This window comes from Phaethon aethereus (assembly GCF_964289735.1).
Source record: "Phaethon aethereus genome assembly, chromosome: W".
Lineage (NCBI taxonomy): Eukaryota > Metazoa > Chordata > Aves > Phaethontiformes > Phaethontidae > Phaethon > Phaethon aethereus.
Genome location: NC_138581.1, coordinates 21,809,424 through 21,827,690, shown reverse-complemented (window position 1 = coordinate 21,827,690; position 18,267 = coordinate 21,809,424). Strand labels below are relative to the sequence as shown.

Sequence of the window (18,267 nt, the reverse complement as noted above, 5' to 3'; positions counted from 1 at the left end):
GGGAAATGCAGTAGCAGAACTTTTAGATAATTTTGTCAGCAAAAACCTGATGTAGATTTTTGTGGCTGTTTCGCGTACATGTACGTGCGTAAATATAGCTTCCTGCCATTTTTGTTGCTTTTTTGAATTTGGCTGTCAGTGACTTTCTCAAAGTTATTTTGTGAACCAGCATAAAATTACAACCCAGAAATCCTGCTCTGCTACAGTCTTTCTGTAAGATATGTAAATATATTTACAATTAAATACAGTCTTTTAATGACGTTGTTTTGTTGGAAATTAAGTAGCTGGCACCTATCTGAATTTGAAAAGAATCTCCTTTGATACTCTCCACATCTATTAAACATTTTGTCTCTATCTCATTGTCATGTGTTTATTAGTTCCTCAAGAGATTTCTCCCATAGGTTCTTTTTCCATCCCTCTGTTTTCCCAGCCCCCGTTCTCTTTTATTCTGGGTTTTGTTGCCCTCAGGAGACTAAAATCCTGCACCCTTTGCTCCTCTCATCATGCACTTCCTTCTGAAGAGACTACTTGTCTAAACGAAGCAACAGGAGTATGAAGGGCGGGGGGGGGGTATTATTTTGAATACAGTATTATAAATGCACACCTGTAGTTTTTATGTATTCATAGATGAATAAATTATATTTGCTTCAGATAATGATGAACAATCCATAACAAATTAGAGTTTACTCTATAGGAGGAAGAGCCTTTAAATATGATCTGTATTTAAACAAAATGGGTAAGTCAGTCAACTTCTGGTCTCAAACCTCAGTTCAGCAAAATTCTTAAACACTATCGATGAAGGTGCTTAAGTACATTTTTGAGTTTTATGCAGTATGATAGAATAATTTTGATAAGTGGGGCCTTATTTGGGAGAACAGCATAACCCAGGTAGCATTTAGTCCTTGCTGTGCTTATGGCTGTTACCTTTCCTCAGTTCACTGTATTAGTATCCGTTTTTAAAAGTGTGTCCAGTCTGAATATTGGTTCATCAAAAAGAATTTCTGAATTAACCTTCCTTTTGGGGGCAAATAATTTCCAAGTGATTATGTGTTCTTTGATAGTCTGGGGTTTTGTTTGGGGGGGGTTTTGGTCTTTTGTGCTAATTGTTACACATCATGCATTTAGGCAACTAGGCCATGTTTTGCTTTTTCTGTCAATCATCTAAAATGGTGATACAGCTTCAACCCCCGTAACATGGATCTGAAGCTTAGCAAAACTTCAAATGCATGTTCAAAACCTCCTAGAAATATGAAAATTAACTATGTCCAAGAAATGACAGACTTTTTATTTAGAGGATGGCGAGGGAAACAAAAATGCCCAATCTCTTCTCCATCAGTGTACTTGGATTTAAAATTAATTAATACCAATGAACTGGAGACATTGTTCCTGTCTGAAAAAAGGGTTTCTTGAATCAATGTCAGCTGAAAGCTTTAGCCTTAACCGGTGTGTTTTGCTGCTACATCACACGCAAGCCTCCTTTCCCCTAACCACCAGTATGTCGTCTTTGCACCAGAGGGCCAGAACCCTTTAGAACCAAAAACTGAGGACTGCCTCTAGGGAAAAGTCCATTTTTTATTTTTTCACTCATCATTTATTTACAAATACACATTATAACTTTTATATACATTGCACATTTACATGGTAGAAAAGTAAAAAACTATATATTTAAATGAATTTATATTTAACTCACCATGTTTGAAAATATAAAATTACATCAGAAAAAAAGTATTATGAAAAGCAAGAAACTTGAACTGATAAAGCTTTGATATAATTTTTAGTGACACACTGATTGGGAAAACAAAACTTTGAAAGTGGTACTGCAAGACCATCTTAAAAGAAACATCTGACAAAACATTTATGCATGTTACAAAAAAAACCACAATAAAAATAAAATAAACCCTTTATTATTATTACAGTTAGCCCTGTAGATATTAACAACCTTCATAATCTGATTTGAGTCCAGAATACATATAGTACAATATATATGCCCAGCACATTGAGATCACTTCAGTACATGATGTGATCAGAAGTAAAGTGAAGTGGAAGAAGTTTCCTTAAAGATCGCCTCACTGCACCCTGGAAGTATATTTAAGTCAGTTACAATGTCTTTTGGTCAGTCAAGATTCCTTGTAAACAACAACCCAGGGATCTTTTATGTACAGAACGGGCAAGTAGAAAATCCAATAAATAAACATAACAGAAACTGACATGCAAGTCTGTTAAAGTGGAAAAGAGTTAACATTAGTGAAACAAAGAGATGAGATCATGTGGGTAAGCTCTAAGGAATGGACTTTTATAGTTTACAAGAAAAAAGAAAAGCTTAGCTTTACAAGCAAGAGACCTCACAATAAATAACACTGCTCTTCCCCTAACGAATAAATTTCTTCAAAAAACAAGGTGTACAGTCAACCAGACATTTAATGTATAAATTATAAAACATGACAAAGTATAAATAAATGTCTACCAGACTCAACTATATGTATACTTTTTTTTCTCCCCAAAATAAATAAGCATATACTTATTTACAGTATGGTCATTGATTTTGTGCCCAATGGCTGTTCCAATAGTGATGGAGTTTTTACCACTCTAGAATGGAAGATATAGGAAAGCTGTAGTCCTGGTCTTCATCTTCTTCTTCTTCCTCTGGGTCTTCATTAATGGCTAGATGGGGGAATACAGGGGAGCTGTTGTTTAAATAAGGACAACAACAGCGCAGAAGCAGCTCAGTGCATGTTTTCAAAGCCCTCTAAACAGCCATAATACAGTGTTGCATTTTATGCGACTTGTAGTGAGATGCTCTTTGGCATCTGCTGTTATGCAATAAGGTTTTTTATACATAATCTATGAAGTCATAACTGCAGAAAGTTCTGAAGAATCAATGGCTCAGGTTTTATTGGCAGATTCCTGAAATCAAATAAAAAGCGCTCTTGTGTTCTAGGTTTAAATGCTTTGTGTCCTTCATTCAGAGTTAGTAGAGGCAACTGTGCTAAACCAGGTGCCCATGTGCTACCATTAAGCTTGTTCTTTTGGACACAGTTACAGTTTATCCAGGTGTTAATAAAGCAATCAAAGTACACGAGAGCAGACAAATTAGGAAAAAATCACTAGAATTACCCTCCTAGGGCAACCCCTTTCTGACAAAATTACTTGTCCTCAGAATAGCCCCAAAACCCCAACTTGAAAGCCAACTCGTTGTTGTTGATCTGTTGCATTTTATCAGTAACCAAAGTGTGTGCATGATAGATACATACTTATATGGCCCTTGTACCGCATCTCAAATCTCTAAATCAAGCTTTCTTATGTTTAAAGGTGTAAGTCTTCATTACCCAGCGATTGCCTTCAGAGTTAAAAATCTCACTTACAGTTGCAAGATCCAGAGTGCTTTACTTCTAGAAGCACACCCATGGAGCAGGCTGCCTCTTTCATGGCACACTCGCTTGGGTAAGTTGTGTTATCGCTGGCACAGACTGCCTCGTCTGACTTGCTTTCAGGGCATGGCTCATCACAGAGGGCGCACCGACCTCTGCCAACCTTAAAATCCCACAAGCATTTCTTCCCAGCACTGCACTGAATGTCTTCACAGGATCTGGCTTCTAAAAATATACACAGGATGCTAGAGGTAAGTGAAAAGACAAAGGAAAAAGAAAAGCAACAAACAACTCCAAACTCCCCTTCCCCCAGTGAATAGACAAAGCTCAGATGCAGTAGATGTGATACTTACTGATTTTACTAAAGCAAGTAGTCCCTTGGACACCATTGCCTGTCTATATGTGGGGGAGGAAAGATAGCTGTGCCAGCAGAGCTTGGCCCTGGGAATGCAGAATTACATTTGCCAATTGTACATGACCTTCCTGCTCCATTTGATGTCAGTGGAAATTCAGCTCCCCAAATTAGCAGTAAATGCAGAAATTGCCAACACATTCAGCATTTCTAAATAAATTATTTTTAAACTAACTCACATAGAGTAGTGGTCTGCAATATTGGAAAGGGAATTCACCTCAACCTATGTCAACTAAAAGCAGCCTGGGACTCCCCTGAATCCCCCCAGCAGTTTTGGGAAGCTTCCTTGTAACATGCTTCACTATCACTCATTTCTGGAAATCACTACAAAACATCAGGATGCACAGAGATTATTTTCCAGTCTTCACCCACCGTCTTCAAACTTTGCAATATCTTTAAAGAGGAAAAAAGTGATCAGATGTTTCCAATTAAGTTAATGCAAGCTTTGCTAAGACAACTTGAAGACAATTGTTTCCAGGAATCCAGATCCACTGAATATTGAGAACTTGTTATGCTGTAACTATGTCATCATCTATTTAATGGCAAGTACTTCCCCTCAGGTACTAATGTCAGCACCCACAGCGATAGCAAAAGAAGCAGGATCAGGCCCTCATCCCTTTTGCAGCCTTTTCTGGGGCAAAGCTCACCCTGGCTCTCCTTTTCCTGGAGGGAAGCACAAACCCAGGCTGCTGGAAGTCTCTCTTCCTCTCCAATGCTCACTACATCCATCCATTTCCACACACAATATTCTGAAACAGCTGAGCCAGGAAGCTCCCCCCACCCTTACCCTCTGACCGAGATACCTACTGATGCATTTTCCTTCATAGGCTAATCCAATGGATCTGCCCAGTAGGCAGGTAGCTTTCCTCAGGTGGCAGGCACTGGCATAAGTTATGCCGTCATTCCCGCAGAGATACTGTTCAGGGGAGGTAGGCTCTGGGCAAATTCGATTACATGTCACGCAGTAGGCGTTATTAGTTTGGTCAACCACACATGTGGAGCTGCCTGGGCATAAAACATCCCTACAGGTCTCTGAAATAAAGATGGAAACACACAATGATTAATAGATCCCAGAGCCCCAGTGAGGAGTGAATGGGTGACACAATGAAACAAATCATCAGATGAGAGCCTTCAGCAGCTCTCCTCATTTAAGGGCCACTGGAGGAAACCTTCCCATCTCAGGGTAGCTGGTGGGACACAAGTGCTGCTAGACTGTGGGGAACTCTCAATCCAGCTACGTCCTTGCCTGTTGAGTATGGTTAGTTACTGTCTCCCAGCATTTGGAACATCACTCTGGTTCCTGTGGGAAAGTACGTCCAACAGCTCCTCCTCCGTACACTCAGACACACACCCTTTGTCATTTGAGGGAGATCAGATTAGATTTGCAAACCTACTTTTGCATTTGCCCTGATACTGGACTTCAAGTTCGGGCTGTTCTTTACATCTGGCTTTGAGAAGGGCACACTCGTTCCTGTAGGTTTTCCCATCTAAGCCACACACGGGGCCCTTCCAAGTGATATTAGAGCAATCTGGAGCACAAACACACCGAGGTTTGTTCTTCTTGTTCATTTTACATTTCTTCCCAGATCCACAGTCCACGTTCTCGCATGTTTCTGATGGAAGGAAAGAGGCACCACTTTAGTACCGAGCATGCAGAACAGACCTGGTGTCAAAACTGCTTAAAGGAAAAAAAAGACACCGTGACCCCAGAGCACAGAGAGAAAGCACCTTCTCCCCCCCGGAAACACCGCTCGAGGAAAACTCCCCCCGCCAGTGAGGGCAGGGGGGAAAGGAGGTCGCTCCCCTCCTCCCCACGATGTGTACGGCGGCCGAGCAGAAATGGGAGTCCTCTCGCTGATCCCGGGGATGATACGAGACGCCCCTCAAAGTCCCACCGAGGAAGGAGGCGGGAGAACCGCGCTGCTCCCCTCCAGCTCCTGCCCCGCTCCCCCAGCCCAGTCCCCGCCTGATCAGCCAGGAGCAGCTCGCCAGCACCCCCCTCACCTTTGCACGGGATGCAGTTTGGGGCTCCCCCATTGAAAATCATCCACTTAAAAAGCGTGTTGTCGTTGACGTCCTCTTCCGTCCACGAAGTTGTCAGGCGGCCGGTCTTGCAGCACTCCTCCTTGCTGAGGTCGGTTTTGTAGAGGACCTGGCAGCGGCCGTTCCGCGCCTGCCGGAGCCAGCAGTTCCCAGCTGCAGGGGGACGGGACGGGGAGGACACCCAGCCGGGTCAGTGGCAGTCACCAATGACCCAGACGCAACACGTGCGCCTTACCATGACTTTTACTAGACCGTTTACTTTTATTTGTCCCGTTTCATAACCCGCAGCTACTCCGGACCATTTGGGAGCACAGTTTAAAAACAACAAACAAACAAACAACAAACCCAAAACCAAACCACAAAAGAACAAACTGAAAAAAAACAGAAAGAAAGAAAAGACCCGATCAAAACAAGACGAGGCAGTTTTCGGAGTTATTTATTCCATATGTAGAGCAGAAGGAGCACTGCCGGCACGTGACAAAGGCTTGAAAAGGATGTGCATTTAAAAGGGAATAAAAAGAAAATCGCGCTTGCAAATTCCTTCCTCCTCCCCCTGCCCTCTCCTCACCGCGGCTGCACAGCAGCATTGTTTTAGTACCGCACAGAGTTTCAGTCCCAACCCGTTTTGCAGTTTGCACGAATTGGGAACATTTGCTGTTAGCGAAGTCTTTCGAAATCTCCACATTTTGCTGCTTCTATTAACAAATGTCTTTCCTTCACTAATATAAGTTAGCAGAGCTCAAAAAAAAAAAGTGAGTAAAGTGCACAAAAAACAAGGACACATAGAGTAGGAGATCTCTACAGAGTTTTAAAAATCTATCAAGCTGGAAAAGTTATAGGTGCCGTCTCTCCCGCAAGCATTTCAGAGAAAAGTACACTGTCCTTAAACAGGATAGAGTGGGGTTGTTTGGGGTTTTTTGCCTTTTTTTTTTTAAACTAGTATCCCTGTTATTTGTGGAGTCAAGCCAAGAACATTAGTCCAAGCAACCCCCCCCCTTTTTAGATGGAGAGTTTTGGTTGGGATGAGTCTCTCGTGAATAACCAATGTGACTTCTCCAGCAACTCAATACCAATTGATTCTGGTGCTAATCCAGCCAGGGCTCGATCCTGCCTCCTTACTCCGATGGGAATGTACCGCAGCAAGCCGAGATGTCGCTGGGCGCGGGGGAAGATTGCCCCCCCCCGCCCCCCGCTAAAAATCATTGAACAAACAACGCCCTTAAAAAAAAAAAAAGTTTTGCGTCTTACAGTTGCCTACATTAGATTAATTTACGCTCTAGTTCGGTAGTGGGGGAGAAAAGAAAAAATAAGAAAAAAAATTAGAAAACAAGCAATAGTAAGACATCCAGGTTGTGGTTGGAACACAGTCAAGATAAGGGTAAAAAAGCCCCAAAACTAAAAAACAATATTCCCTTGTGTCGAAAGGGGTCCTAAGAGTTGTCAATATCAGGTTCGAGTTTGGTTTTTTTCCGCATGAAAAAAAAAATTATTTAAGCATACTCTTCAGAGCAGGAGAGTTTACAACACAGTAATATTTATTCACAAAAAGAAAAAACGGAGGGGGGAGGAAATCCCAATATTAAAGGAATGTCCGGAAAATGACCACTTACTGGTTTCTAAAAATGTCAGCTATAATTGTGGGGCTCCACATCATCACTCTCCTTCCGTCAAGCAGGCGAGATAAAAATCTGAGTTAAATTATCAACAAACTTTGAGCACTCAGGAGCCGAGACTGGGAAATTTCCCTCGCTATGCTGCTCTTCATTCATGCTGCATAATACCAATAAATACCAAGAAACATCCTCATCTGTCCTCTGTGCCTATGCAGAGCAGTGCGAAGATCCGATCAAAAAGGAATCTAAATGACACCTCTGCACCTTGGTACAAAGCAATCCCATGCCCACAGTTAACTTCTGTCCTGTTGGACCTTGGAAAGAGGCGTTTAACACCGCGGCAAACTAAGCCGTGCCCGAAAGACAGAAAACAGTAGTAATAAATAGAATAGTAATAAATAGAAAATAATAAAGAAACATATCTGCGAATAAACAATCTGGTCTTACCCTGCACTGTGTGATCTTCCATGAAGTGGCACAGAAACATCAGGAGTAAGAGCATGCCCGGCTGGATTCTCTGATTTAACATCCTCCGTATAGCAGGGAGTGAGAGACACACAGAAACAGCGTGAGGGGGCGTAAGGAGAGGGAGCGAGCACTAGCCAGCCTGCTTATGATCGCTCTATTGAATGAACGTCAGGCTCTGAATGCAGTCTCTCTTTAAATCTATACGGGGGTCCTTAGCTGGCTGCGGTGGGCGGTCTCCTAATGTGTGTGTCTGCTCGGGGGTGGGGAGTTTTAAAAAGTTCAGTGTGAATCAGGTAACATTTTCCACCTTCTGGAAACCCTCTCCAATTATCTGCTCTAGGTGCGCGCACCCGCGCAGCCTCACGCCAGTCCTGCGCGGCGGAGACGCCGGAGCGGTTTAGCGCAGCAGCGGGAGGCAGCGCAAGCCCCGGCCGAGCCCGCGCAAGTTGGGAGGCGCGCGTCGGGCCGCGCCCGCGCCGCGGGGGCAGGCGATCCGCGGGGATCGCCGCTGCGCGAGGGGCGCTCCTGTCCCCCCGACGGCGCGGGCGGGTGCGCGGAGGTGCGGAGGCTGCCGTGGCGCGGAGCGGCGCCTGCCCGCCCGGGGTCGGCTCCGCGGGGCACTGCCGTCCCCGCGCGAAGTCGCTGCTAATAATAAATTCTCACTCCCCGCACCTCCGACGGGCGGGAGGCGGCTGGCGGGCACACAGCTCGCTCGGCCCAAAAAAAACCAAACCCGACCAACCACAAACAAACAAACAAGAACCAAATAAAAGTTTAATACCTAGGGCTGTGCCCAAGTTACAGCCTTTTCACTGGGAGCCCGGGAGGACGAGACGGGAATGGGGGCGACGTAGGCGGCCTCCTTTCAGAATCAGAAAAGATTGCAACATCGATAATGAGCTTCGAGAGTACTAGTTTATTAAGCACAGTCTGGCATTATTCTCCCCTTAGAAAAGTTGGCGATCTCTCATTTATAACATCTTTTGGTACCGCTGAATGAAACTGAGTAGGCGATATTTCCTTTTATACAAAACAATTTCCTTAACGGAAATTTGTATTGTTTATTCAAAAGCTGCTTTTTAAAATTAGATTCTTTCGCTTTTCTGAGCCACCAGAGCACAACAGACTGCGAAGTATGCAGACAGGAATGCCCGGACAGTGCCGAGTCAGGGGCCGGTGCGCCGCGGCCGTCCGCGCCCTCCGCCCGGCCCTCCCCACACCCCTCCTCCCCGCTCCCGCCCTTCGGCTCCCCCCGCCGCCCGCCCCCTCCCCACAACTGCAAATAACTCAGCGATAACAGATTTTTTTCCACCAGCTGCAGGAGATGATAGTGCTAATCTTTTAATAAAAGATCCCATTACAATGGGATCTGTCTGGACAGACTATAATAGATCCAGAAATACAGCCGTGCTAATATTAGAAGACAGTTGTTTGGGTGCCTCAGACCGGGCCCTGGTCCTGCTTTGAAAGTGGGCATGAATCACAATGTCCCTCGGTACCACCTGCGGTCACACGCATTAAGAAGCAGACTGGTAAATGATTGACCTCGCTGCATTTGTTTTGTTTTGTTATTATTATGATCTTCGTCCCGAGCAGCGCCCGGGCATTTTGAGCACTTCAGAAGCTCCAGGACTCCTTTTTAATCTTTTCCCAAATTGGCGCCACTCTCTCTCTCCCTGCCTCTCCCTCCTCGCTCGGCGGAGCAGCGTTAATGCAGGGTTGCTTAGTGCCCTCTAATGGCAGATGACATTAACAATTAATAGCAAAACACAAATAAAATGCCGGTTTCAAAAGCTGCCTCTCCTCCCGGAGGGGACGGATCCTGGGCGCAAGGTGCCCTGAGGGGCCGGTCCCCTCTCGCCCTCCTTCTCCCCGGGCACGGCTCAGCGGGGAGGCGCGGGGGAGCCCCTTGCCAGCTGCGGGGGCACCAAGCTCGGTTCGGCCCGTCGCGGGGCGCGTAGGAAAGGGCGCGGAGCCCGCCGAGGCGTGGGGGTCGCGGAGACCTGGCTGCCCTCGCCGCCCCCTCCCGGAAGCCCCTCTCCCGGGTCCCCCTCCGACTCGCCCCGCGGGGCTCCAGGCCACGGCCGGGTGCGGCGTCGCACTACCGCCTCACGCCTCCTGAAGCAGCTTGCTTCCTCCGGGGCAAGTCGGGGCCGAGCTGCTTCTCACCCAAGCGCGGGTGGCCCGGAGGGGTCCCGGCGGCAGCGCAGGGAGCACAGGCAGCTACCCCGGCTGCCTCCGAGGGAGGAGGCACCGTCCGCCCGGGACGTGCTCCGGGACAAGGCTGACATTTTCTTTCCTCTCCCCCCCAGTTTGTTTGTGTTTTTTAATAATTGGCCAATACGGTGTTTATCCTGATAATGTTTTCAATTAGAGAGGCATTTTCAGGCCGTATTCCTGGAAATGAGATGCCGGATGGGTCGATAACGTTTGCACATGTGCTTCATGCATGTATCATCAGGAGATCAATATGATTGCGCTGGTATGGAGATTTGTGTCGCACCTGTTCTCTGACATCATGTAGAAACAACTGCTGTTTCTTTTATTGTTGGGTTGGGGTTTTTTCTTTTTTTTTAAATGCTAAATATTGTGTTGGTGTGTAACAATATCAGGGATATAGTGTATAATCAAAAATGCTTTCTTCTTTTTCACTGTGTGCCTCCCTGTAACCCCCCTCCCTTTCTGCTTTGCCAACAGTCACATTTAAATTATCCAAAAAATAATATGGTTGATCTGTAACTGAATTGTTAGGCAGAACACAGAGAGTGCTGTTCTCAGCCTGACAGGCTTTAAAACTTCTTTCTACCAAGAAGTGTATGCATTTTAATATATGTTTTTGGATGTGAATCCAATCTTTGCAGCTGGCCCTGATCTTGGAATAATAAAACCTTTTTAAAAATCTGTATATACTAACATCTCAAACTTTTGGAAAGTTCAGATTTAGCTCTCAATGTACATAAAATGTGTGTCTTTGTCCTATCTCTAATATGACGGTAGCTACAACAGGCTCCATAATCCAAAATATTAAGTGGCTGGTCTCTGAGGAAATTTGCAGCAAAATACTGAGCAGGAGGAAAAATAATCCCCTAGTGTAACCTTGTGTGACATATGCTATTAGCATACATACATACATACATATACATATGGGGAATATTTATTTTGTGATGTCAGTATTCATTGTACTAGTATAATGTATTTCCTTTTACTCTTTTCCCTCAACGTGCTACCTCTCAACAGAGGAGTGGTTGCCTGTATCGAGAACGGACCACCTCTGGACCCTCTCTTCCACAAGGAAAATGTCTGCATAAAATTTTTTGAGGATGTGGATAGGACTCCAAGCAAAAGCTGATTATTTGGAAGGGATCTGGATTTGGGGAGAGAGAAAATATGAAGGCCTATCCTGGCATTTCCCAACCTAACATTCAAGGGAGAGGAAAAAGACTCAAACACCCTCCTGTGGTCCTGGATGTATGCATCACCCGATGTGGTTTCTCATACAACTGTCTTCTCCCACAGAGCAAGTACTCAAATAAAGGTAGAACGTCCTCTTCTGGTAGGAGAGAAAACTTGTTAGCCTCCTTTACTCTCACCTAATTGTTCCGATTATCACAAAAAGAAGGGCCTGTTTCTGGAAAACTGCACTTTTACAAAGGTTCCCCTCTTTCACATCTTAGATATCAGATTTAAGGACTTTTCTGAGCACCACTACATTGTTCCATTTTATAAGCTCTCTTCTTACCCCCACCCAGTATAGGGAAATTCAAGCCTTCAACAGCCTTTTCTGCTGTAGAAATTTCATGTGCTGTTTCTCAGCATAGAGTAGCACAAAAATTTGGATTAAAAAGGTCCATTTCTTGATTTGGCCAAAACTTTTTAATGAAAAACAAGCAAACCAATTCCTGATAAAACTAAGCTCCAAAATGTATTAACTGAGTTCTAATATTATGTTCTTCAAGTCACATCTGAAAACCTGTCATCACCTTTGACCAAGACAGCTGGAAACAGGCGCGCTATTTGAAACTTCTCCCTGTGCTTCAGTGGAAGGAAGGAATTGAGCACGGTCAAGCAGTCCTCTTGTAGGCGAGCATTTTGCAGTTTTAATAATCTACCCTATGATAGATGTTCAGACTGTCTGGAGGGCACATTTAGCCTGATTCATTGTGGTTCACGGGAAGAACAGGAGGACAGTGTGACTCAGTACTCTGATCTTAAATACGGAAAGTTTCTGGTAGCCCATGGAGGTTTAGCAACTCTGTGTGTGTGTGGCTTTGTTCAGACCATAGAAAGGGCATATAGACAGGTGACCTTCACATTTCAGGCCAGATAAAAACGACATGTATGTGGTATGAGTCAAACCGACCCCTTTCCTACCTTTTATTGGTGATTCTGGGAGTAATAACAGAATTGTGTATCGCTCTGCAGTTTGGTGGATATTTTCCCTGACAAGCTGTCTTTGACACTCCAAAGACATTTTCTTCTCTTGGCAATACTATGAACCAGCACTGAGGAAGTGCAGCAGGCCTTATTATTCAGTACCCATTGCAAACAGGATGTGATGTGGTAAGATGAGGTTTAATGTGTGAGTAGAATAAAACCAAGTTGCTAAACAAGTTACAAAAGCTTTCCAGGTTATTGAAAACCTGGACAAAAGTACAACATTCCAGTGGAAAATAGGAGTGGAAAAAATTGTAAGGAAAGCATTAAAACCATTAACTGAGGTAGTTAAATGAAAAATGATAAAGTATACTGATCTATTACTTTACTGATCCGATCTATTAATCAGATACTTTTCTGTATAATTTCAGAGAACAGAAAACAACTAGAAATGCATACAGACCACGGAATTTCTAGGGCAGAAAAAGGACTCTCCCTCTGTTGGGACTGCAATGTTGTCAATAGCAGCAGGAATTCTGACATTGTTTCTAAATGAAATTTTGAAAACTTAAAAAAAAAACCAAGAAAGAAAATGCATTTATTGCTGAAAACCTGCTCAAAACATACATTTAGGATGCTACTGTTTTAAAGGAATGCCTAAATGCCAGAAAGGCAGCACCACCAGCTCTAGACAATCCATTTCCACATAAAGGCTAAGAAGTGGCATAGTGGGAGGGAGCATGGAAAGAGCAAAGCTGTCAGATAGAACCGCCCCTGGAAGACCATTTCAGCTTGGGCAGCATTAAGCTAACCTTTGGCTGTCTTAAGTCATGTGCAGAATGGCTCTTCCCAGCTTCCTGACTAGCAAATTGCCTTTTCTACTTTCACAACTCTGCCAAGCAGAGCTATCACTTGGTGATATAACCTCAAATTTTTAAGTTAAATTTATAGATGAGGAGCACGGTGCTTTAGGAATGGTGGGGTTATGTGTAGTTATTGTACTTTTAAGGTCTGGAACATTTTGTGTGGCAGACTTCAAAAGACATGTCAGTTGGCGATCAGTTGCAGCTGGAACAGTATCAGAGACTAAATCCAAGATTAAAGTGAGGACGGACATAGTTTGTAAATAACTACTGTGAAAAATAAATTAATTTTTTCTATTACTTTATTTTTCTTCTTGTTAGTTTGATTCTATTAAAGTTAATGCAGAGGGCAGATCTGAATCATTGGATATGTAGAGTCACATAATTTTCTAATCCAAAAAAGATTTCATTTGACTGTAGATCCTGTCCTGGAGCTTAAATGGAATAAAAATCACTGTTAAGAGTGATACCCATAGCCAACTGTGACAAGCTCAATATAGTATGGCAAAAAGGGTAACAAATGGATAATTTCCAGCTCAGTTCATGTATTTGGTGACGTACTGGATCTTGTTTCTAGACTGAGAGAGTAGGTGCTTGAGTATGTCAAAGTTACAACCTTGTTAGGGACAGATCATTAACTTATTGTGAGGTTTGTATTTACTTTATTGCCCATCAAGGAAGTGGATCAGTTTTAATGGTTTATTTCATAGATTAATGGAACCAAATGGATTTTAGACTGCTGTTTAGTCAGTGGCAGCTTACTGAGACATTATAAAAATTATCCTACACAGTACATGTGATAAACTCCAAATGTCACCTTCCAGTAGTGTTGCATATATCGGTGAATATATAGCATGTGAGGAAAGAAATGAATTAGAGCCCCCAGCAAAAACAATGATCTAAACCAGACTAAATGTGACAAAGAATTTTAGAGAAGTTAAGATCATGGCTATGATGGAAGCAAAGAAAAGCTTTTTTCCCCAACTGTGATGAGCTGTTTTATTTTTATGAGCAGAAAATGAGTATCTCATTATTATCCTGATTCTTTCAAATTTTTCTTTCGTAATGAAATTTATTTATAAAAAGCACTTAGTGTTAAAACATTATTTCAAGATCTGCTACAGCATCAGACATGTATGACAAGTCTTTGTAGGTCATCAAAATTTTCTTTTCAGTCCATTAAAAAGCACATTTCTGCTATCACATAAACAACAGTCAATTTCCAAAATGAATTTTTAGTACAAATTAAAGGTATTATGCTATATTAAGTAAATGACACTGCAAGTAACTCTGTAGACTTCTCTTACTGTAGTGCAAAATAGTGGTATCTGTGGACCTCCTAAAGTCTTATTTTGAAGTCAGGCTTTTATGGAATAAATATGACTACAAATATTAGCTAATAGTATGGGAAGGAAGAAGAGCCCAGGGCAATTTATGCTTTCTTTTGAGACCTATTGCATACATTTTTTTGAAGTGGAAGCAATGCATGGACTGATGAGAGTTTGTTGGCTTCACAGTATGTGTTATGAGAGTTGTCTCCCTCCAGTAGCACAAAAACTGGCTTATGTCCTCCTAATACTCTCCCAAGAAGGGGGTCTAGGAGGAGCCTTGTGGCTTCTGTTCTGTCCACTAACGTGGCTAGTTCACATATGCTTTCTTTTACACTTGATCAAGAGGTGGTTTGAGGAGCCAGAAGTCCTGAATAGGAGGACTGATATCCAGACTGCCAGTCCTTAGGGTATGGTAAGTTCCCTTCCTCCTTGGATGTCTGGAAAAAGAGTAGATAGATAGTGCATCTTTTGTGCACAGGGCAGCCAGTTCAGTCATGGGTTTGCAGGACAGTCCAGAACGCATGGGTTCGAGCTTCTGCTTTCTTGTCTCTGCTGTGGCCCTCACCTCTTCTAAGGATCAACCAAGTCCTGGATTTCCTCCAGTCATCAGAGCGGGGCTGGTACCTGTGGGGTCTCCAGCTCTGAGAACCTGCTAATCCTTAATGATTTCATTGTACAGGACTGCTGTGAGAAGAAGGGTAAGCATGGAGATGATCTGATTCTCAGATGAGAGAGGCTGAGGGTAGAGGATGGAAAAGGACTGTAGCCATTTTCACACACAACATGCCTATCCTATTGTGACTCCAGCTGCTGCTCCAGAAGTATGTCTTGCACAGATGTGGCATCACATCTGCTAGCCTTGTATGAATAACCTGGTGTTGTGGTTTAACCCCAGCCAGCAAGAAATCACCACTCCCTTGCGGTGGGGTAGGGGAGAGAATCGGAAGGGTAAAAGTGAGAAAGTTACTTGGGAAGACAAACGCCCTAACTCAGAACGTGTGTGTGTCCCCCCTTCCTTCTTCTTCCCCCCAGCTTTATATACTGAGCATGACATCATATGGTATGGAATATCCCTTTGGCCAGCCTGGGTCAGCTGTCCTGGGTCAGCTGTCTTAGCTGTGTCCCCTCCCAGCTTCCTGTGCATCCCCCGCCTTCTCACTGGCAGGCCAGCATGAAAAGCTGAACAGTCCTTGACTGCTTAGCAACAACTGAAAACATCAGCACATTATCAACATTGTTTTCATCCCAAATCCAAAACATAGCCTCATACTAGCTTCTATGAAGAAAATTAACTCTATCCCAGCTGAAACCAGGATACCTGGGTATACTAGATTGTTACAAATGCCATTTGTAACATTGTCTTTGTTTAGGAACTGAATCAAGCACAAAGTGATGTGCCCAAAGGAATATGGATAGACTGGAATAGCAGGGAAAAACCCCAAATCCCAACTAAATCTCTCTCCACTGGACATCCTTTCCTGTTGCTGTGTTACTTTATCTCTTTTACACATGGAAAAAGCCTTGGATTGGCCCCATGATTTAAAATGTGAAATGATAAATAAAAATTGATTATTAAAAGAAAAATTGTTTCATGAATACAACATAAAATCCTGACATTTAGGACTTGGTATAATACAGGTATTAGGTGGCTGTCTTTTATCTATATCTTTTACATTTACTATTGAATCACTTTTTCTAAAGGCTCACATGCAGGTGCTTAATTAACCTTGCAGAATCAAAAGAATTATCTGAGGTTCACTTGTCAACTTTGCGCCACTTTCTTCCATTACAGGAAGTAGAAGTTAACAGTGGTGTGGCCCAGGGTACATGTATTCTTTATTTCTAGCCTCATAGTTCCACCTTAATTGCACAAACTTGAAAGTCCCCGTTTCCAAGTCTAAACTTGATCTGTTTCTAGTCCCTCATCACACTCATTGGCCATATCCTGCTGAGCTCATTGAACTTTTTGAGCATCCTTCATAGGACTCAAAAGGAAGATGAAATTCTGTGGTGGTGATAGCAGGAAGGTAGTGTAGTCTCCTTTCCAGCTGCGATAAGACAATTTTGTGTATAAAGGAGGCCATCTCTGCAAATGGGAAAAGACACAGTATAGTCCAAAATTGATCTGTTGGATCTTCTCACCTGAATGCTGTAATAGTGCTATCCACTATGTATGAGCAAAACCAGCAAATCTGAGAGAGTCTTGGCAGGCCCCTGTTTCTCTATAATGATAGCAGCAATGGTTAACTAGAGGGTGCCTTAGGTCTCACTCCTCTCACCAGAGATTCTCATAAGCCTTTTCTTTTAATGGCTGCTCACCTCAGTGAACTGCAGTATTGCCAAGGTCAAGTGTCCTGAATATATGCATATTGTGAGGTTTGACTCAAACAAATGAGCTTAAGTAGTTTTTAACTGAGTTCTCTTTCTTTCCTACTTTCTGGTTTCTGAGATGGCAATCACATTTTCAGGTATTTCTGCAGAACAATGACATTTTGCAAATAATTTTTTAAAAAATGAAACCTGAGATTCTTATATGTGCTCTGGATTCCAGTAGCTAGCTGTAGGACATCAAATATGTCCTTGATAGAAACACCAGAATTTCCGACTGGGAAATTTAGGCCTGCAAGGTATGGGGCCGTGCTGGTCTTGAAAGATGTGAAAGTAGAATAGCAAAAGTGGCCTACTTTATGGAAATATGATGGTCAGAGAAAGACACTTTTCCTCATATTAATTTACAGAAACTCAAGAGCTTTTGGTGGAGGGGCAGAGGAGAGGGAAGGAAAAGGAAAGTGTAGGGGTAAATAATGGAATAATTAGAACCTGTAGAGAGGACTGTAAATTAGAGAATCAAAACAAACTTGTGCTATTAGCTTTACATTGGTAATCACAGTATTTTGGCAGAGAAAAAAAAGAAAAAATATTAAAAAGGGATCTTAGCAGTAAACAGTAAAGGAGGTTTTGAGGAAGAACTTGAAAATCTGAAAATATATTGATTTAAAATAATGTTAACTACTCCAAACTGACATATCTACAAAAAATTCATAAGATAAGAGGGACCTCTTGAGGAGTAAGGATGAATTCCATTAGTTCTGTTCTTCTTAGATGTATTTGATGTCTGTGTAACTTGCTCACCTATTGGTAAAACAAAGGAAAAGAGAATAAAGGAAAGCATTCCTGAGAAGACCTAAGTCAAAAGAGATTTGACATCCATTTGGTGGAAAGAAAGTGCATCTACAGCCAAGTGAATGCTTTATCCACAAAATTTTGAAGCATGCTTTAGTAACCTGCTACTAGTAAAACACAAATCCTTAAAAGAATTAATTCTGAAGTATCTCAAAGATGAAGGCATAACAAATCTAGACAGTAAGAGAGACATCTGAGCATCAGACTGTGTGTTATTTGTCTCCCACTGCAATATCCCCAAATTCAATATTGCAAGTGAAGTAACTGACACTTTCAAGGAGAATAACAGCATACCAGCAATGTAACTCGCAATGTCAGGAACCACTTAAAAATGAAATAAAAGTAGTATTTTTACCCTGCCTTGTTTAAAGATGCACATAATTTTTAAAATCTCCTTTAAGCCTCCTAAAAACTTTGTTTGCACATGCTCATCATTGTTATCCTGCAGCAGGACAGATGCAGGCAATTTTTTCATTTTCTAGGATATTCTAATAAGTTCGCAGTATGAGGGTGTTGATTTTATTAATCTTAGTTAAAAAAAGAGAAAAACTCCAAAATGTACGTTGAGCTTCTCAGAAATAAAATCATATTTTTTTCACAGAAAAGGGAGGT

The 18,267-nt window shown here is 42.7% G+C and overlaps 1 protein-coding gene across 1 annotated transcript; it reads right to left on the bottom strand.

Moving 5' to 3' along the window:
• Window positions 1-2,578: 2,578 nt before the first annotated feature.
• Window positions 2,579-7,965, bottom strand: LOC309415237 (follistatin-like; the record flags this gene model as incomplete). The annotated part of the gene is made up of 6 exons (XM_082012695.1): window positions 2,579-2,661; window positions 3,363-3,593; window positions 4,588-4,812; window positions 5,175-5,393; window positions 5,785-5,976; window positions 7,884-7,965. The coding sequence occupies 6 exons, from the start codon at window positions 7,963-7,965 to the stop codon at window positions 2,579-2,581; spliced, it is 1,032 nt and encodes a 343-aa protein (XP_081868821.1).
• Window positions 7,966-18,267: the final 10,302 nt, after the last annotated feature.